At 41.6% G+C, this 21,895-nt stretch overlaps 1 protein-coding gene across 1 annotated transcript in view; it reads right to left on the bottom strand.

Moving 5' to 3' along the window:
• The window catches only part of UNC5C (unc-5 netrin receptor C), a 363,016-nt gene that overhangs the window by 48,761 nt on the left and 292,360 nt on the right, over positions 1–21,895 (bottom strand). Inside the window, exon 7 of the mRNA XM_065404905.1 lies at positions 21,340–21,504. Coding sequence (XP_065260977.1) covers positions 21,340–21,504 — 165 coding nt within the window. The remainder of the gene's footprint in view (positions 1–21,339; positions 21,505–21,895) is intronic.

The raw sequence follows: 21,895 nt of genomic DNA, 5'->3' as shown, positions 1-21,895 counted from the left end.
AGTATACATCCGTATTACTGTCATTTCCTTCTGACATTTGTTACCTTTTTTTATAGGTTAACTGAAAATCCACCTCCAAAGCTGTATAACAGGGCTGTTCCCTTTCAGAGGAAAAATGATCCTAGATTTTTCTTAGCTATTTTCTCATGCTTTATATATCTATCTATCTAGTAACTAGGCAGCATAACAAACCATTTATAACTAGACTTATAAAGGAAATTTAGCTAAACAGGGTATAACACCATATCAATTCCGGACGAAATATTCAATGTTAATTTAGTGGTACATTGGATAACAAAAAGGTTTTTTACTTCACGTCTTACTTTAAAAATAAAAGGCCACTTTTTGTGGACACGCCTGGCATGTCCTGATAATGTGTGTGTACTGAGTTAGAATATTTTTCTAAGTGTAATATTCCAAGTCATTAGTTTCTTTCCAGAGCATGTCCTACCTCCCCCTACACCCCATTTGAGACAAAAAACCTGCAAAAATAGAGCAAAACAAGTGCTCAGATCTCATTAGTGGAATGAGACAAATGCTTGGACAAATGCTGAAGCAAGCACCATCTACTGAAAGTAAAATTCAACAAGGAATACTGTAATTTACAAAAGGAAGCCAAGTTCACTGTAGCTCTCCTTTGGGAACAAGGCCTGCCCATGAGATTTTCGCTACCTGTTTGTACCATAACTTCTGCACTAATCCCAGGGTAATACCTAGCACCACTTTCTACCAGATATGTTTCCAAAAAGCCTGAATACATGATCAAAAATTGATGCGTTGTGAGTGTAGCGAAATATTCCACTATTAGAAGAAGCATACCGAGCGAAGAAACTGCAAACATATCAAATCTTTCTCATGCACTATTTTGGTTTAATTTAGAGCATGTGAAAGAATTTTTTTGTTCTCTGCTTTCCCAAGGTGTAAGCCAGTCTGCCTTGCAGGTGAGATATGGCAGATGTTGAAAGGGACTGATCAAACTCTATCTGGTCTTAGCTATTATGTATTCTTAAAATCTCCATTGTTCAAAATGCAACCCACTTTTGTCCATCAACAGGTTCTCAGGAAGCAGAACTCTGAGTTCCAGCCTGAAGATGCTATATCTCCTCCATATTCTCTCTCTCTTTTTAACGTTTATAATAATTTCATATTTGACAGTTTCCTACTCCTCCTCAGATATGAATAGGCTTCTCCCTTTGATTTCTGGCTTTCAAGCACCAGCTTATCCCCTTTCCTTTATCCACCTATTAATGAGGACAGTTATCATGCCACATGAGCTGACTGCAGTGTTGTTGTAGCCGTGTCAGTCTCAGGATATGAGAGAGACAAGGTGGGTGAGATAATATCTTCTATTGGACCATTGTCTGTTGGTGGAAGAGACAAGCTTTCAAGCTAAACAGACATGAAGTCCGAAGAAGAGCTCTGTGTAGCTGAAAAGCTTGTCTCTTCCACCCACAGAAGTTGGTCCAATAAAAGATATGAACTCACCCACTTTATCTCTCTCACATGAGTCTATTGACAATTGTAACACTGCCACTCCTTGCCTCCCATTAAGCAAGCAGGATGCAAGTCACGCTGTACATTAGGCCCCTCTTTTCCGATGCACATGTAGCTGGGCTAAAAGTAAATCTTGAACCAAGTAACAGCATCACATCAGTAATCAGAAACATAAAATCAAACATTAAACTTACAAGAAAATCCATATTCATTCTGGGTTCTCTGTTCAGTTGAAATAGGATAAATGAAACCTTAAAAAGAAAGAAATTAAACAAAAATGGGAACAAAATCAAATTAATGAGGGGAACCAAAAAAAGGAAAGCATGAAAAATGGTTTAATTAAAAAAAAGAAGGAAAAGAAACCCATGGTACTTTACAATTCTTATTCAGCACAGAATTATGATTTTGCATCTCCTGTCTGCTCCAGAGCCTCACTAAGAATTAATAAGTAGGCAGATTGAATTTCAGAGCCAAAATCGGTCTCGAGTCACTAACTTTGGAGTGCTTAAAGTCTTTCTTTTATTGAGCATAAACTCTAATGGATCTAATTTATTTCAGACATCAAGCATCATTAGCATATGGAAAGTCTTTTTTCCCTACCCCTGCCATATGGTTTAATTCCCAGGACATTTTCAGTAGGGCTCTAAACAGTTTTTTTATTTAATTATAGTGGCTTGCTGTTGGTCTAATAGAGCTAAAGGAGACTTGTCGTCATTGGTCAGAGGTTAAATACCCATTTGCTGAGCAAAGCCCATATAGAAAACCCTCTTTTTGGATTTCCTTGGAATTATTTTATCCTGTCTCTAATAGGAATCCAATAGGAATTCCACAGGGTGCAAGCAAATTGAACTGGAAACTGAATGTGTTCGATTTGAAATCATTATAAAATCAATACAGGACCTGGGGTCATAAAGTTATTTATTTTAAATCTTTGAAGGCATAGTGTAATATTGATAAAATCATAATGTAATTCAGTTTTATTCCAAAACAGATCAACAGTAACAGTATCTCTTTCTTTCTTTTATTTCTTTTCCATCTCCTACAATAATATAGTAGCACTTTTTCTCTTCCAGTTGCTCTAGCTGGTTGGTGCAATAACCCTATGAAGTAGGCATTTATTTTATTCCCTTTTTACCAATGCAGAAAATGAGTCAGAGGGTCCAAGACTGATCCCATAGAAGTCAATCATGTCTGGAGAGGTAAATGACATGCCCCATTGTCAGATCTGAAATGAGAACTTCGGAGGGCCTGACTCCCTTTCCTGTGCTCAGGCTGTGGCACTTTTAAAGCTGTACTATAAAAATACCAAGTGTTTATGAAAGCTAACTACCTGTCACATAACCATGCTGTTAACTGAAATACTAGAGGCAGGCAGAGGTATTCTTTATGACAGAGGCACTTTGCTGCAACACCATGGGACAGCATTATGCCTTATTTCCCAGCAATGATTCCAGGCTTGCGCTTACTTTTATAAATATTATATTCCTCACTCATTTGTATGATTCCTTGAGGCAGGTTTGCCTGTTTGCATTTTTAATTGTTTCTCTCTCGTACTAGTGAACTCATAACACTGGAGTTTAGGACATGAAAAGGATGCAAAGGAGAGAAGAGAGAAGAGGTGGGTGAGTTATTGAACCAACTTCTGTTGGTGAGAGAGACAAGCTTTTGAGCTTACAAAGAGCTCTTCTTAAGGAGAGAAGTCAGGCAAGCAACTGCTGAAAGTCTGGGGCAGTGAGAGCACAGTTAGTCAGTCCATGGTTGGAAAAGTTCATGCTAGTGTTTGCAGCTGCACCAGTTTCACCATACAATATGCAAACTTCAGGGATTTGGTGGAAACCTGAAGACATCTTGGTCTATTCTGGGGAGGTGATCCAGGACTAAATTTGCTCTCAGTGACACTGGTGTGACATCAGTGGAATTGCTCTGGATTTATTAAACTCAGTGAGAGAAGAATTCAGTCTGAGGGCAGGTCTTCACTACGGGGGGGGTCGATTTAAGATACGCAAATTCAGCTACGCGAATAGCGTAGCTGAATTCGACGTATCGCAGCCGACTTACCCCGCTGTAAGGACGGTGGCAAAATCGACCTCCGCGGCTTCCCGTCGACGGCGCTTACTCCCACCTCCGCTGGTGGAGTAAGAGCGTCGATTCGGGGATCGATTGTCGCGTCCTGACGAGACGCGATAATTCGATCCCCGAGAGGTCGATTTCTACCCGCCGATTCAGGCGGGTAGTGTAGACCTAGCCCTAGATGTCCTTCCTGCGGCAGTCAAAGGTGCCTTCTAGAATCCAGCCAATAGATGGCGCTATAATAGGAAAATTCCCTAAAAACCAAAAAAATGATGCAGCATTAAAGGGGAACTGAAAAGTTGTTTTTTGTTTTATTTTAACCTGGCAAGTTTTGAGTTCAGAGTCCTGTGTTACCCTTGCTATGAGATATAGTAACTGCCACTCAAAAGAGATCAAAGAGCTGCAGAACCTGCACTATTCTAGGTGTTACTGATAGCATCATCTGTGGTTGGAGAAACACAACAACCTGAATTCAGGTCTTGGTGGGTAAGTAAACACAGAGATGATTTTAAATATGCTGGGTCAAATTTATCCTGATGTGACTACACCATAGATTTCTATTTGTTAAAAATATTTATTTGCAACTTCTAACTCTATGTACACTCTGCCACTGATGAATTTAAAACAGTAGAACTTTCATGAAAAGGCAGCTATAAAATATTGGCATCATCTTATTCAGAAGATCTGCTTTGTGCGAGTATTGAAAGTCCTATCTATTTACTTAAATGGAAAAAATAAAGCTTTACTGCTTGCTAGGCCTGCTAGCCTTTCAAAGCCAATACATCTAAGACAAAGCAGCTGGATTCTATTCCCTCCTGTGCATCAGCAATTGAACTGGTTACTAAATTCCAATCAGCTGCATCTGTGCAAACCCACACTGGCTTGCACAAGTGCCATTGAGGGCATAATTTAGGTCTGCAGATTTTTTTATTCTTGTTTATGACCTTTATTCCAGGCTTGACTTTCAGAGCCCAGGTTGAATTTTGCAGAACAATTGAACATAACTGTTTTGGAAATCATTGAGAGATAATAAGCAAGGAGCCCTTCCATGCCATTTTTTCAGAGTCACAATTCAAAGTAAAACTGCACTTTTAAACAGCTTTAAAAAAAGAACTTTTCCTTTCACTTTTAACAGAGGGAGAAAATTCAAATGGTAGAGACAAGCAGAAGGCTCGAGGACACACTCTGATGATGGTGGCAGTGGGGAATATGAGATTATTGCCACTCTCCGGAATGACAACACGGGTATCTCTTTAGACAGTTGGTTTTCATGCTGGCCCATCTGATCCCACTCTCAAACAATGAGCTAGGACATTCTCTTCAGATAATGAGGCAAACCTGCTGAGATTAGTAACTGTGATAATGAAAAATGGCTTCCCTCCCATCTTCAGAGTGAGTGCCACGCAAAATGATATTCCCCCCCACCGGCTGTATCAGTAGTGCTGTTTGCCAAGTACCTAAGGGACTTCTACTTTTTAATTTTAAACAAGGGGAACTAAGAAAGGTGCTGTTAACAGGCTTTGACTCTCCTGCTGGTGCTGGTGACTCATGCATTGAGCAGCTGGTTTCACAGTCAGTAACTTGCTTTGAGGAAAGTAACTTAAGCTTCCTCACTTGGCTTGTTTTGAAATATAACATTTCCAAAAGTTCTTTTGGTGCTTTGTTTATTTCTTGTGTGTGTTACTGCTGGAACAATAAAAATATGAATAACTGTACTTTACACTTATATAGGCCCTTCCATCTGAAGATCTCAGATGCTTTTCAAAGTGAGGTATTTATTATCCCCATTTTACATACAGAAAATAGTAACACAGAGAGGTTAATTGGCTAGCCCAAAGTCACATACAGTGAGTCAGTCAGAGGCCATGTCTACACATTGAAATTGCACTAATGCAACTAAATTCATTTCTAAATTGATTTAATTAAATTGGTGCAACTCCCTTGAGTTTACAGCCTGTTCTACACACAGTTTTTGTACCAGTATATCTGTTTCAGTGGAAGTGGTGAGGGGTGATCTTTTTTCTTTCTTTTTTTTTAACTGAAAGTTATAAAGGTGCCTTATACCTTAATAACTGATTCCCTTTCCCCTACGGGAATAGCAATACTGATATAAACATCCTTTATACTGATATAATCCACTAGGGGGTTGTACTGGTCTAGTTAACTTTTGTGGGTAGAAAAGACGTTTGACTGCCTTATATCCATTGAGATTAATTAAATTTCAATATCAGTCATTCTTAAACCGATTTACAGGGTTGCACAGATTTAACTAAATAGATTTAGAAACTGATTTAATTAAATTAGTGCAATTTGTAAGTGTAGCTATCCCCCAAAAGTCAGAAATAGAAACCAAGTATCCTGACTCCCTTTCTCCTGCTCTGACCTCCAGGAAGCAGATTCATGCCAAAGGCAATAAGTAAGTGACACCAAGATGTAATTAAGTGGACAAAATTTCTGGACGTATGGTACCCTGACAACAGCCTGCCTTTGTGGGAAGGTAGCAGAATTAATAAACAGTGAGATGATTTCTCTTCATGTGGCAAAAAGTCCCCTAAAATAATTTACCTGCAGAGGAGAAGAAAAGCCCACTCCATGCAAAAGATACTTTGGCTTTTTTTTTAAGAGATGGGATATTTGGGGAATGGAAAAATTCATCACTCTGAAAGGTAATTATGCAAAAAGTTATGACACTGACTCCCTGGAGTCCTTTTTCAAAATTTCCAGAGATGTCCATAGTAGCCAACCTAGCATCTCCTAAATTTTGGTCTACACTAATCATTACTGGGATGTGGACTTATATACTACTACATCATGTTACATCCTTTGTCCCTCAAGATTAGACTACTGCGATCTACATGGAGCTATGGTTTAAGTCCATCTGGAAACTACAGCTGATGCAAAATTCAGCAGCCCACTTGCTAAGTAGATTTCTCTTTGCAAGCACATTAACTTCTTCTCTATTGTTAAATATTAATAATAATAATTATTATTATTTATTTGCATTGCAGTACCACCTGGGAGCCATGGGCCAGGACCCCACTGTGCCAGTCACTGTACAAACAAAAAGAGAGTCCCTGCCCTAACATATGTTGTATGAACTACACTAGCTGCCTATTGGTTCAGGGATTGATTCTGAGCTGTAGGTTTTTATCTATGCAACTCTAAAACTACTTGAGACATTACCTATCTAGGAGACGGCCTCTCTCCCCATGGTATAAAACAAATAAGGCTGCTGGGAGGGCCTTTGGAACTTTCTTCACTCTGATCCATAATAGAATGTGTAACCTCCAGGGAATATTGCAAGGCCCATCTTTTCTCCCTTCCCCGCAGGGAGTTGGGTGAAGCTGGGGAGTGGTTGGGGGAGCGCTCCTTGGTGATTTTGTTAATGGGTCTTATTAAATATTTGTTATATTTATGCTGCTGCCAGGATAATTCTGTCTGCAGGTAATTACTAGGGTCCATTTTTTTTTTGAGATGTATTTTAAGAGTTCTCATGGTCACCCAGAGCTTATGATGGACACTTTTAATTTGTATAGCACAAACTTGAATAAATAAAGTATCCAAGATCTACCTGTTCACTTTAATGCACTCTATCTGAATCTATCATTAGCCATCTTTAAACTGCAGATGCTCTGTACTTTACCTTGCACACAAGGCTTCAGATGTAACCAATGGTCATAAAATTATGCAGTTCTTTCAAAAATCCAGCCACACTATCTGTCTCCAATGCCCTCATGTGGCAGTGAACTCAACAGGTGGATTTATAAGTTGATGTAACAGTATTTCCTTTTCTGGATTCCAAAGTTACTGCCCTTTAATCTCATCAAGGGTGGTGAAGAGAAACATGAGCATTTAATCACTGCTATTTCTTTCTCTGCTTTGACACAGGAATGCAGAATTGTAAATGGAATAGTAATATGTCATTACTGATAGGTCAATACATTCTGAATCATGAAGCTGTGATGGACACATTTTCAAACCAAGGTACTTAAACACAACAACCAAAGTCCAAATATGGTCACTCAAATCAGCACTTAAGTAATACAAAATGGGCATGTAGGTACATAAGTTCAAATGTTGGTGTCTAAAGGCAGGATTTGATATTCTCTTAAGGCACCCACATATGAAAATTGGTTCCAGTCTTTGAATACTACTCAGTAAAGCATGTATTATGTGGTTTCTTCTAGGAATGCATATAGTAGAGTAGGCTATTGCCCAGCATAAAGGTTGCTTTCAGCTTTCATTCAAATCTCCTTTTCCAGTGACTCTCAATTTTTGGGGGGCTGAAATTTTCTGCACTTGGTCTCAGGCCAGAAAATTCTTTTGAAAAGTTTGAGTAAATTCAGATTCAGAATCAGTGTCTTTTCTTTGACTTCAGTGGCATCTGAATCAGGCCCTTGGGGTTTTTTGGTGTGTGGAGTTGTTGTTTGAGTGACACATATTTACCCTTATTTTAAAGATGCTTCAGTTAAGGATACCCTGCTACTTCCAAGCTCAGCAAGCTCAACAGCAGTATCTTCCTTCCTTACTTTAAAGTGACATTGTCAACCAAAATTATCAGCGCCAATTTATATTTCGTAAAATCTTTAACCAATAGGAATGTTTCCATACACATTTTTTTAAAAACTCCAATGGAAAGAGCTGTCAAAACACTATAAGCACAACCCTGCAGTATTTGCAGTCCCACTACTGTAGAATTGAACTACACTAATGCCATTTCTGTCCCATACTCCAATCTAAACCTTCATTGACCATGGCGAGTTTGTTAGTTAATGCAAACTTGAGGTGACAGATCAAGTGTAGTGCTCAAAGCTGAAGGTGCCCTGACAGCATTAACTCAGCCACACTGCACATGTGCATGCATGTCTACTTCCCTGGTTAACTATAAACGGTAATACAGTATAGTACTGTTTGTTATTAATGGATACAATTAAATGTACAAATTGGTTGAATTAATATTGATGTAGCAGCATTAACACTTGGAATTTCCTTCCTTTAAGTGCTGCATGTATAACACAAGCACACCCAGTCAACACAATTCTCTGCTGGTGTAATGCCAGCGACTCTTATACCAATGGAGGATTGGATCCATGATCTCATTCTTCCTCTAAAATGGAGACTCTGAATTGCATGGTCATGCAAGCAACTTACTAAAGGAAGATGAGGGTATTTTCTTTTCTTTTTCAGATGTTGTATTCTATTTTCTATTATGGTAAAGCAGAAAAGTAAAATATTCTCCTAACATCAGTAATGAATCTGCAATTATATATTCAACTTAAAATAAGCTATTTAAAAAAATTCTTAGAAACTTAAACACTACTACATCAAGCTTTAACCTTTCTCTATGAAACCAAAGGTGTGATGAGAGCTGTAATATACCTACATAGAAACAAACTGTTGCTTTGTTTGCTCCGTTTTTCTTTTTGGCTTTTATCTGTTTGCTTTCGTAGAAAGGGTACTGAATGAATGCTTTAGAAAAGGGATTGGTGTCCCTGCTATAAAGCAGCTGGAAAGCCATGGTTAAGGTGGCACATTCATTAATGTTTGACACTAAACCACATCCTGTATTAAGAAATAAAATACAGGAGCGATAAACTCTCAGGGTTACATTTCTGCAGCTAGGGATCCTGCAGTGCAAAGCTGCACTGTCCTAGCAAGGTCCCCTTGAGGCTTTATGAAGTACAGCCATTGTAGGGTCCTACAGCCGGTGTGGCACCTTGCAACTGTCGGCAAAGTGTGCTCCTTTCCTCACGCACTGAGGCGGGGAAGAAGAGGGGCCACGGCACACCTTCATCTAAGGTTGTTCAAAAAATGGTATGATGTTAAGCTGTATTTGAAAAATAGTCTGAGACCAAGTAATTAAAGACTGTGGGCCACTTCTTTGGGCATGCCAGGACTCCGCTGAGTACACTTCAGAGGGATGGTGGACAAAAGTGGATTTTTGTCCTCTTGAATCTGGGGGGCAATCTGGCTGCAATGGCTCTTTTAGGCCCTCTGACCATTATGCCAGTTAGAGCTAGTGTAATCCAGCTATGCTCCTTTGCAGTCCAGCACACACCCATCATTTCCCCTTCATCAGAGTGGGAAGAAACCAGGAGGGAGTGTTGTATACCAGCACAGAGATTCTCCTACATTATGAGACTCCTCAGCGTCCCCGTTGAGGGCTTGTCTCAATGTCCTCTGTAACACTAGAGTGACCATAGAGACATTAGTGGAGACAAACATCTGGCTCTGCACATGCACAAGAGGGCAGAGTTAAGGGTATGAGTGCATCCTTAAAAGAAATAATATATTCTGACTTTGAGTGCTCTCTTAATGCTCGCCTGACATAGATTTCCTATGGAATAAATAATACCTATAAGTAAGAATAATCTGCAGCTTCTCTTACAATAGCAGTTCATAAACTTTTCCCTTCCCTGCTGTTTCCCAGCAGCAATAGCACATAAACGGATGATGTGATCTCTAGAAGGTCATCATATATTTTTGTGGTGAAAAAAGTCTCTAGAGTTCCTAAAAGCCAACCATAAGAAATATGTCCAGTCTCTTTCTATTACTAAGACACTTGCTGTTATATAGAAAGCCTTTTATGTCTGCACTAATGATGTCAAAGGTCAGATGTGACATCAGATATCCTAGAGATAATTCACCATAATTTATCTTCCTTCTGAAGGTCTAATTATTGACAAGTTTTGGGGTGAGACAACAGCATGGGGTTTGAGGTTTCGTGAATCTCTCCTACTACTTACTCATTTGTTGACTCTGGCTTTTACTGAGAGTCTCTCTCTCCTTGGTGGTGAAGGGAAGATTGTGATATTCCATAGTTAAGGCTGCAACTATGTTTTCATTATAAATCAGATTTCTGACCCTTCATTAAAATCCTTAGAAAGGTCCTTTCTCAGTTTAAGATCACACATCACATGTGTGTGGTGGAAGGGAAGAATAACTTTTTGCTAAAATGTGCTGTGAATTAGCCCAGGCAATTCTGACATTTAGGAGATTAATAGGTAAGTGGTTTGCCCTTTTGGCTAATTCTTATCACATATTTTGGGGGTCGTGTCTCAAAATCCGAAAGGCCTAGACACTTTAAATTCAGTTTGCAGAGCACAGACACACAAGCCTGGGATTGCATTTGAGTTTTCATATTAAATTGACAATTCTTGGAGTTTGCTTTGCTTTGCCACTGTAGTGTGGTCAGGAGCTGAAGTGGTGAAGGGGAGTGTCCAAGTAGAGATGAGTGGCAGATGGCTCGGCGAAAGAAATGAAATTTGAAGAGGGATTTGAAAGAGGAGAATGAGATGCTAACCCTGCTGGAGAAGAGGCTCTTCCTGGCACAGGAGGAGAATATTCAGGCAGCTGTTTGGCAACATGCACCAGACTAAACAGCTCTATAAACTAAAGACCAGAATAATTCTTTTATTCTAGTTTTCTTACTTCTTACCCCAAGAGTGCCAATGACTTCAGAATTAGTGGATCAACATTATGTTTATTTGAGATTTCTTAAATACTCAACTACAAATTGCTTCCTCCATTATAAGAGTTCACTGAGTTATGTACCTTCCGTCTTGCTGCTGCGGTTTAACCTTTGCGTTGAGCATGGGGCTGGGAATCAAGAGATTGGAATGACTCTGACACTGACTCGCTGTTTGACCCATGGCAAGTCATGTAACCTCTCTGTGCCTTGCTAAGCCAAGTGACGTGGGAATAGTGATACTTACCCATCTCTGTAAGGGGCTTTGAAATCTATGGCTGAACTAAGCACTATGTATTATCATTATGTTATTATTAGGGCTCTACCAAATTCACAGCCATGAAAAATGTGTCACAGACCATGAAATCTGGTCTCCCCCTGTGAAATCTGGTCTTTTGTGTTCTTTTACCCTATACTATAAAGATTTCATGGGGGGAGACCAGCATTTCTCAAATTGGGGGTCCTGACCCAAAAGGGAATTGCAAGGTTATTTTAGGGGAATTGTGGTATTACCACCCTTTCTTCTGTGGTGCCTTCAGAGCTGGGCAGTCGGAGAGTGGTGGCTGTTGACTGAGGGCCCAGCTCTGCAGGCAGCAGCACACAAGTAAGGATGGCAATACCATATTATACCATGCCATCCTTACTTCTGCACTGCTGCTGGCAGTGACTCTGCCTTCAGAGCCCGGATCCCAGCCAACAGCTGCCGCTCTCCAGCTGCCCAGTTCTGAAGGCAGCGCCGCTGCCAGCAGCAGCGCCGAAGTAAAGGTAGTAGAGTCAGGACTCCTAAAATTCAACACCATGACATTTCAGATTCAAATAGCTGAAATCATGAAATTTATTATTTTTAAAATCCTATGACCATGAAATTGACCAAAATGGACCATGAACTTGGTAGGGCCCTGGTTATTCTGTTTCTCTATCTGGGTCTGCATCAACAAGACATCTATTACACTGGTCTACAATTTTTGAGAAGTCGTCTGCTTCAGAGATAAAATGTGCTATTTATTATGTATTTTGATGTGCTGAATTCAAATAGGACAATTAAAACAACTGATTGGCTACTGTTTCTAAGATATTTAAGTTTTTACATTTTATGTCTATGTATATTGTGTAGATAGTAGAGTTTTAATCATAAATTGTAAACCTAGGTCTTTTCATGTGTTTATGGTTGCTTTACATGATAATATTTCACCTGTCCTGTTTATGTAACACTTTAAAAATCAGCATTTGCCCTGATAGCGTTTCTCCATTGTTGCAATGTCCTGGTGAAATCGCTCGCCGTGCTCGTCGCTCACTGCTCTGCAGTTCGGTGGAAAAAAAGCTAGATGAGAGTGCAAAAAATGTATCTTTAGTGACATGTTGCAACCAAGACTTTTGTATGCCTTGAGGAGGTTTTCCACCAACAACCTGTAGTTGTCTGCCTTGTTGTTTCCGAGAAAATTTATTGCCACTAACTGGAAGGCTTTCCATGCCGTCTCTTCCTTGCCATGCAGTGCATGGTCAAATGCATCATCTCGAAGAAGTTCACGAATCTGAGGACCAACAAAGACACCTTCCTTTATCTTAGCTTCACTTAACCTTGGAAATTTTCCACGGAGGTACTTGAAAGCTGCTTGTGTTTTGTCAATGGCCTTGACAAGGTTCTTCATCAGACCAGCTTGATGTGTAAGGGTGGTAACAAAATCTTCCTTGATTCAACAAGTGGTGGATGCTGAACACTTTTTCTCCCAGGCTCCAATGACTGTCGGAGTGGCCAATCTTTCTTGATGTAGTGGGAATCTCTTGCACGACTATCCCATTCGCAGAGAAAACAGCAGTACTTTGTGTATCCAGTCTGCAGACCAAGCAAGAGAGCAACAACCTTCAAATCGCCACAAAGCTGCCACTGATGTTGGTCATAGTTTATGCACCTCAAAAGTTGTTTCATGTTGTCATAGGTTTCCTTCATATGGACTGCATGACCAACTGGAATTGATGGCAAAACATTGCCATTATGCAGTAAAAAGCTTTAAGACTTGTCTTCGATGAGTCAATGAACAGTCTCCACTCATCTGGATCGTGAACGATGTTGAGGGCTGCCATCACACCATCGATGTTGTTGCAGGCTACAAGATCACCTTCCATGAAGAAGAATGGGACAAGATCCTTTTGACGGTCACGGAACATGGAAACCCTAACATCACCTGCCAGGAGATTCCAGTAGTCTGGAGCCCAACAGCTCTGCCTTACTCTTGGGTAGTTCCAAATCCCTGACAAGGTCATTCAGTTCACCTTGTGTTATGAGGTGTGGTTCAGAGGAGGAGGATGGGAGAAAATGTGGGTCCTGTGACATTGATGGTTCAGGACCAGAAGTTTCATCCTCTTCCTCGTCTGACTCAAGTGAGAATGATTCTGGTGCATCAGGAACGGGCAGTCCTTCTCCGTGGGGTACTGGGCGTATAGCTGATGGAATGTTTGGATAATGCACAGTCCACATTTTCTTCTTTGACACACCTTTCGCAACTGGAGGCACCATGCAGAAGTAACAATTGCTGGTGTGATCTGTTGGCTCTCTCCAAATCATTGGCACTGCAAAAGGCATAGATTTCCTTTTCCTGTTCAACCACTGGCGAAGATTTGTTGCACAAATGTTGCAGCATATGTGTGGGGCCCACCTCTTGTCCTGATCTCCAATTTTGCAGCCAAAATAAAGGTGATAGGCTTTCTTAACCATAGTGGTTATACTGCGCTTTTGTGATGCAAAAGTCACTTCACCACAAACATAGCAGAAGTTATCTGCACTGTTCACACAAGTACGAGGCATCTCTGCTCACTTTGGCTAAACAGAAATGTGTCCCTTTGCAAAATCAAACACTGACAAATAAGAGAGCACGACACCGTATGATTTCCAGAGCTGATATAGGGCAATTTGTTCAGCAGAGTGATGTAAGCTTCGTTATGATTGCATCATCCATGACTTCTAGGAATAACATGATGCAATTCATATCATGTATGACGCAATACCAGCTTCAGATTGCATCATTCATTGTTTTGCCTAAAAAGCAAGTACTGTCCAAACCCAGTCATAGATTTATTCATAGATCCAGTCAAAGATGTATTTTAGTCATTTCTGGTTTAAATTGAGATCCCTTCCCTTTATAACTCACTTATCCTCCACCATTCCCAAGTCAAGGGTCGTATATACTGACCCAATAGCATATCTTGAAAACTAGAGCCAATCAACAATTTTAAGCATCATTTTCGTTCTCAGTGACCCAGAATTAGTAAAGTTTGACTACATTTATTTCAGAAGCATTTTGGCTGTAGAGCAGTGTTATCAGTTTACATGTCTTTCTCTTCATCTAAGTGGAGAAGAACTTTTATTATTATATATTATCATTATTAGGCAGGGGGTATGAGGGAAGAATAAGGAGAAAAGAAGAGAAGAGATAGGGAATTTACAATGATTAAAGATATGTAGGAAGAATGTTTGGGGTTTCTTTCATATATGCATGCTTCTATGCTTAATATAAGTTGACATTTTCAATGCAGTCCAAAGGCTTTAGAAAAAATAATTTCTCTTAAAATTAATGGAGTGGTATAGTGCTCTAGTAGATGAGGCACTGGATTGGGAATCAGGAGTCCTGGGTCCTATCCCCAGCTCTGCCATTGGCCTCCTGTGGGACCTTGGGCAAATCACTTCACCTCTCTGTCTCCCCTTTTGCCTTTTGTCTATTTAGATCACAAGCTGTTTGAGCCAGGGATTGTTTCTCAGTACATGTTTCTACAGCGCCTAGCACAGAGGAACCATGTTCTGAATTGGGGCCTTTTTGCATGAATGTAATACAAACAATAGTAAGAAGATGTGTCCAAACTCATTAGAGTGCTTTGAAAATCTCACACATTATTTATTAGCAGGTTAAACAAACAGAATTGTAGATCTGGATGAATTTTATATCAAATAACAAATGCTACAGAAATCCTCCCCCCAGGAATGGATTGGAAGAAGAGATGAGAAGATCCTTTAAATTAAATCAGCTCTTCCTGAAGAGCTCAGCAAGGCTGGCCAGGTGGATACATTAGTATGCAGAGAGACTGAACATATTAAAAGTTGTTTCTCAACCCACATGCTTTTAATAAAGGATTTCCTTTCATTCTTTTACACACACACTAGCTTCTGTTGTGATCTCCCTTGAGACAACTTTGCTTCCCTCCTTGATTCTGAAAAACATTCCTTTACTCTTTGCACACTGAACTGCTCAGAGGTTCTCTAGGTTCTCATCAGGTTACTCTGGGCTACAATTCTTCACAGCACCCCTCCTTTTAAAACAAACCAAAAAGGGAAACAAATGCTTATTTCATCAGAAGATTCTGGTGTATTACATTGAACAAGCAGCACATGTGCAGAATATGTATGTTCCAGCAAGAAACTGCTGCGACAGAAAGCACAGCAGACATTAATACTAGGTTAACCTTTCTTCCTTCTCAAGAAGCAACTTATGTAATAGATGCCTGGCAGGAAAACGTGGACAAATGTGACGTGTTAACCTTCTAATACATAAAGATGACAAATTATATACTCTTCTGAGACTGACATTACTATTATTAAAACAATGAAAAATATGGAATATTTTGAATGTCAATAGAGCCTTGCAGGCAAATATCTCAAAGCATTGTGATATTTAACCTAATCTCTGTGCTTCAAATAGGATATGCTGCAAATATGGTGGTAAATAATTTAACTACTGTGGGTGGTGCCAGTTTTTATTACACACACAGTATACGATGTTGCTGAGGGCTTATTAATGCCATTACAATAAATTATTAAATTATTGTAAAGACTCCTGCTAGGTGATACAGTATATTTGGAGGCTTACAGTAGTAACAGTTGTCCTAAATTTTCACTGCAGTTACTTTTCTTTTTCACTCTGCCTCCTGTCTCTCTGCAGGCATGCTAGTTTAATGCTTATTCATTCTTTCATGTTAAGGGAAAAATACTAGCTACTGAATAGGAGTGTGTGTGTACACTAGCAAGATCATTAGTCTGAATAAATGTGACAGCAGAGTTGCACCAGAAACACCATGGTTAGCGGTAAGCAGAAACTACAGCTTTGGGTGTAAAATACTGTAATTACAAGGGATGGGGAAGGCTCCACACTTTTCATCCCCACACAGAAATCGATAGCGGTACAGACTGCTGCTCTGTGTTGGAGTTGGGGCAGTCTGATGAAAGAGCTTATTGATTTGCCCAAGTGATGTTAGTGTAGTGAATAATAGACTGGAAGAGAAAGGGCTTGTAAATTAGACTGATTCAATCCAATATTTCCTGGGATATCTCTTTTATATATTTTTTTACAAGTGAGTTTCTGTCAAAGCAATGGGTTAGTTGCTCCTGCTACAAGAAGCTATTTAATAATTCTCAGACCTCCACATTACTATATTTAATTGATAACCTATCAGTTTTTGAGGAAGACTGATTCTGGGAAGGAAGGGAGAAACTGCTCTAATGGGTAGAATCTGCATAGCATGCAATTAAGCAGCCAACCAAGTAGAAATCAGAAAAGGATCCAAGCACACAGAGGGCTTGATCTTGGGTTCCTTGGCTCTTATCCATGTGCCCACAAGGGAAAACTGCTGGAAGTTCTTTGAAAGTGTGTGATCTGGATTCAAAGGCCTCCGAGTTATGAAAAAATCTAATTCCAACTCAATCCAGATGAAAATCTAATAATCCGTAATGAATTTCAGTGTGTTTCAGGAATGAAAAGGGTCCTGTGTTCCTCCCTAGCTCAGCACACAGATGCACTATGAGTTCATCTGGAGGAACCCAACCCTATACAGAAGTAAAAATAAAAGTGTTCTGAATGGATTTACATAAATTGAGAGAGAGAAAGAATCGCAGGCACAGAGCTAACGTATGGCAAATCAATCTATTCAGCAGTGATGGATCATGGAGCAGGATTGTAAGTTTTACAGGTATATGAACCCCATACGTATAAAGACATTACCATTAAACTCCAACACTGAGGGACAATCTCAACCCCTGGAGCTAAGGAGATCAATATGCAACTGTATATTTTTCATTTCCTCCTATCCTCCATATACATATAAAAATGCAGAGTGGGATTCACATTAGCATCACCCTCTCTCCTTTTGAAGATCTGTGCTTTACTCCCAGCAGTCACTTTCACAAATAAAATGCAATATACCATCTACATAAAAATGGGATCCCTACAGGGCTTTTATTCTGCAGCAGCATTATGAATTTGTTTTCATGAGATTTCTGCTTAAATGACTCTGCTTATGCATATACCCAAAGATGACACACACCTGTCTAAATATAATCTGGTAATAAAGAGCTCTTTAGAGTGGAGGTGGTTTCTTTTCTTGCTAATTTACCATAATGGCTCATTCACACCACTGGAGTGAAGGATACATTATCTTCCCCGCTACAAACCCATATTTTCAGGGTGTAATATAACTTCACTTTAGTATGACTTCTTTTTACTTTTAGAGAAAAGTTCAGCTTCTCTTTTCCCTCCCCCACAAAAATAAAAATGGACAAATTACAGCTGGTTTCGTGCAGCTGTCACTCAAAGCATCAAAACTCAAATGAAGGATGTGGCCATGTGGATGAGTAAGTTTTTGGTTAAACGAAAACTGAAGGAAAAATCATGTTTTGAGATTGGATAGCTCAGGGTTTCGATACAGATTCTTCTTTGTCTAGGTCATGTGTTCAAATCTAGCCCTGTTTGGTAGTGACTGAAAATCATTGCATACTAGCTAATGGCATTTCTGTGGCCTATTTGAACATACAACTGTGAACATACAACCAGGGCCGGCTCCAGGCACCAGGCAACCAAGCTGGTGCTTGGGGCGGCACCTGGAGGGGGGCGGCACGGCGCTCGGGCCGCCAGGGAGAGCGGGGCCACAGCCGGGCTCGCCGCCCTCCCCCCGGCACTCTGGCCGCCCTCCCCCCCCCGTGCCCTCCCCCCGGCTGCCGGGGGGAGAGCCGAGCCCCAGCCGGGGCTCGCCGCCCTCTCGCCGCCCTGCCCCCGGCGCTCTGGCCGCCGGGGGGAGAGCCGAGCCCCCGCCGGGGCTCGCCGCCCTGCCCCCGGTGGGGCTCGCCGCCCTGCCCCCGGCGCTCTGGCCGCCGGGGGGGGGGGGGAGAGAGCCGAGCCCCCGCCGGGGCTCGCCGCCCTCCTCCCAGGGCTCCGGCCGCCCTCCCCCCCCGGCGCCCTGCCCCCGGCTGCCGGGGGGAGAGCGGAGCCCCCGCCGGGGCTCGCCACCCTCGCCCCGGCTCCGCCCCCCCCCCCCGCGGGGGGGCGGGGGGGGCGGCCGGAGGCTTTTTTGCCTGGGGCGGCAAAAAAGCCAGAGCCGGCCCTGACTACAACCACTATACAGATACAACTGCAGCCCCCTGGGTGATGGAGAGCTGCAGCCAGGTGGAGAATCAGAAAGCAGTATAGTAAAATGCAGAGGAGTGGAAGAAGGCAAATTTTGGCAAAGGCCATTGGAACCAACCACTGTTCTTATTAAAAGTTCAGTGGATCTTTAATGAACCAGCAGTGCAGATAGGACCTCCATTTTTAATGTATCATCTGAAAGACTCAGTGGGATGGTTCAATTCCACACACACACACAAAAACACCAACATAAGCCTTGACAATAATTGGGAACCTCTTGGTAGTCATAGTGGAGTGGCCAACACCAGGATGGTCCTGAAGACTGAACTCTCCTCTGCATTTTAGAGGCTGAGATACATTGGAGGGTCAGTGTGTTGAAACTTGCGCTGTTGCCGATGCTGTACCTGTTCTGCGAACAGACAGCTTCAGTCTTCGGCGCTATCAGTCTGGCTCTAAATTCACTTAAATATAAAAAGGAACAAAGTAATGTACCTAGAACCAATTTTGTGTGTGCAAATGAACAGTGCCAAAGGCCTATGGTTGGCTTTACCAGGTTGATTTTTTGAAGATGTTGGTTTTGAACTATAAAAGCTCTATCAGTCCCGAGACCCATCTATCCGTGAGATTCTCTCTCCCTGTGACCATCAGAGACATTGGGCTGGAGCATCATTGGTATCAGAGAGAGAGGTCAACAGGCAGGTCACCAAGCCTTTTCAACTCGATTCTCCCTATGGTCCGAAAGAGCCCGAATTTGTTAACCTTCAGGGAGAGCTGCAACATCCATCTGAACTTCCTGGCCCATAAGAAGATGGGCCTAGCAATAATGATGATATGGGACGCCGGTGGGGCTGTATGGGGAGGTCAATTCATTTTGTTCTATTTACATTCCTGGGAGTTTGTTTGATCCGGGGTAACAGATGTGTCATTTGGTTAATAAGTTGGATTTTTTAAAAGACTAGTCCAGGGCACCCAGAGCATTGGATGGGTGCTTGTTTATGGCAGAGCTGTAAATATCCAAATGAATAACTAAACAACAGGCTCTCTCTTCAAGTGATGCTATACTGGATATAGAATCCTAAATCTACACTACTCAAAGGGGCAAATCCTGCCTCCTCTTGTGTGAGTGGGAAAGGCCCTGGACGCAGAGAAACTGATGCACTCCTACTGCACACCTTTATGACATAGACCCTCAGCTTCCACATTGCTGCATATAAGGGTGAGGAGTGGTAGCTTTAGAGAGCTCTAGATCCACCCTATATGGATCCACTACCAGTTTCCCCCAAAAGAGAGGGGGTACAGGAGTTGCAGAGACTACTGCATCCCTGCGGACTAAGAGGGAAGAATACTTTGCCCAACCCTCAGAGGAGATACCCTGCAGCAAGTCTGTTTACATGATCTTGGCACAGGAAACAGTATTTTCCCATAAAGGAGTTCATTTATTCTGCAGGTGTCTCTAGCTAGTGTGTAATTATATCTACTGTAGACTAGATTACCCCTGGCATCTGCGTGGGTGCACAGTTGGGGAAGAACAATGGAAGGAGCCTTCTTCCCTCCCCCAAGCACTCTACACGTGGGCTAAGGACAATCTAAGTCCTTGCATTTGGGAGAGGTCAGAGGCCACTCCCTCCTGGCCCCTGGGGGTGCAAAATTACCCCAAAGGAAGCCGTAAGAGGACATAGCTGTGGAGAATTAGGAAATATCTGTGTTATTTTTTTAGGTACATGATGCATTATAATGTTTATAGTGGGCTACTTGATATGGAGTTAGATCAGAAGGGGTTGTTAGTGGGACCAAGCAGGAAAGGCAAAACAATGACACAGATAAAAGTCCTTGAGGAAAATGTTAACTGGATAATACCCCACACCAGGCTCCAATCAAGCTAGAATGGTTTACTCTTCCCAAGGCTAAATCTAGGATCAAAAAAAGGGTACTAAACATTACAGGACCCTAGGCCTAGGAAAGGGTGGGGGATTGATTTTGTTGAGAAAGGCTGCTCAGTGAATGCCAATGAGCACCGACAGGGATGCAAGCTGACACCCAGACTATCAGTGAGTCGGGGTCTGCAGCTAGCAGGCTGTAACTTGGCCCCCAAGAGAACAGAAGATACCAAGGCTAAGTCATATCTACCTAGGGCCTTCAGGGGAATGCCAAGCATAGGTAAGACATTGCGCCTACTGGCCTCTCTGTTGTTTTAAATCCATTTCTTTGAGTGCTGTGAACCTTTTGGCAAAAAAATCATCCTTTGTCTTGAAAAAGCTGCTTCTGTATGACTGCATAATATTACTGTCCACCAACTCCTGAAGGGAAGTCTTATAGGTGCTATGCCCAACAAGTCTGCGAGGTGTCAAATTTGGCAACCAGATGGGCATAACCTAGCACAACCACTCAGACAGTGGAAGGAACACAAGGTCCCACCCCAAAGAGAAGTAGAGTACAGGCCTGTCACTTGAAAGTGGTGCACTTGGGGGACTGGAAAAGGATCTCAGAAAAGGCACAGACCATTACAATGGTCATAGCTCCACCTTCATTCTCCACCACCACACAAAACTGGCACAGAATGCTGAGAGGACTAGGCTGCACCATTTATTCCAGGGAGTTTACAGAGGATTTGCCTCAGCCACACAATTCCTCCCTAAGCTTGCTGTAGGTGGTGAAGCTTTGCACCCAATTCAGACAATGCCTAGATGGCACAATTTTGCAGCACCACATGTGGGTTATTTTGGTCATTTTATGCCATTTCACTTAAATGTAGCTTTCTTCCTTATGTTGTTATGGTGCAGGGTATTTCATTTAGATACTCTCCAGCTTCTGCTTATAGGAGATTTTTATGGCAGGAGAACATTCAAGCTTTAATTTGTTTTTTAAATGGCTATATATTTTCCAAACTCCAAAGTCAATACAACAGATTAATATACTTCCACTTACTCTGCATACACAGCCCATCTGTGCAGTTCTTGGACTGCAGAACGAGACCCTCACAATCTTTCCCGCCATTCTTCGGTGCTGGCGCTGTGCATTCCCTCCTGCGCCAATGGGTACACTCTGTTCCACAGGTAGACCACTTACTCCACGCTGTCCATCTACCATCCACTGTGACAAAAAAGCGACATGACTTAGGAAGGTCAGAAAGAGAGAGATGCAAATATAGATAGAAGCAGAGAAAATGGTTGATTTTAAAAGATCTTTGTGAATTTAGCCCTTTTGAAAGGTGCCAGACTGACAGAACTAAGGACCGAAATCTTTACAGCATCGATCATAGAAATACAAGCTTCCTCACACAGCCCTGCTAATTTGCCTCAAGCTAGCCCTAGAAGGACCAACTGTAAGGGGAATGAGGTAGTTCAGTCTCCATAGTCTTAGATATACATGTTTGGATTGCCAGCAAGGGTAATAATTAGTGCTAACTACAGTGGTGATTTTTGTGATTTTGACATCTCTTCAGTCCACTTGGGCCAACAAGTGCCCATTAGAAACGTACGTC

This window comes from Emys orbicularis, chromosome 5 (genome assembly GCF_028017835.1).
Source record: "Emys orbicularis isolate rEmyOrb1 chromosome 5, rEmyOrb1.hap1, whole genome shotgun sequence".
Lineage (NCBI taxonomy): Eukaryota > Metazoa > Chordata > Testudines > Emydidae > Emys > Emys orbicularis.
Note: the sequence above shows the minus strand (reverse complement) of the source record. Positions and strands in the feature narration are given on the sequence as shown.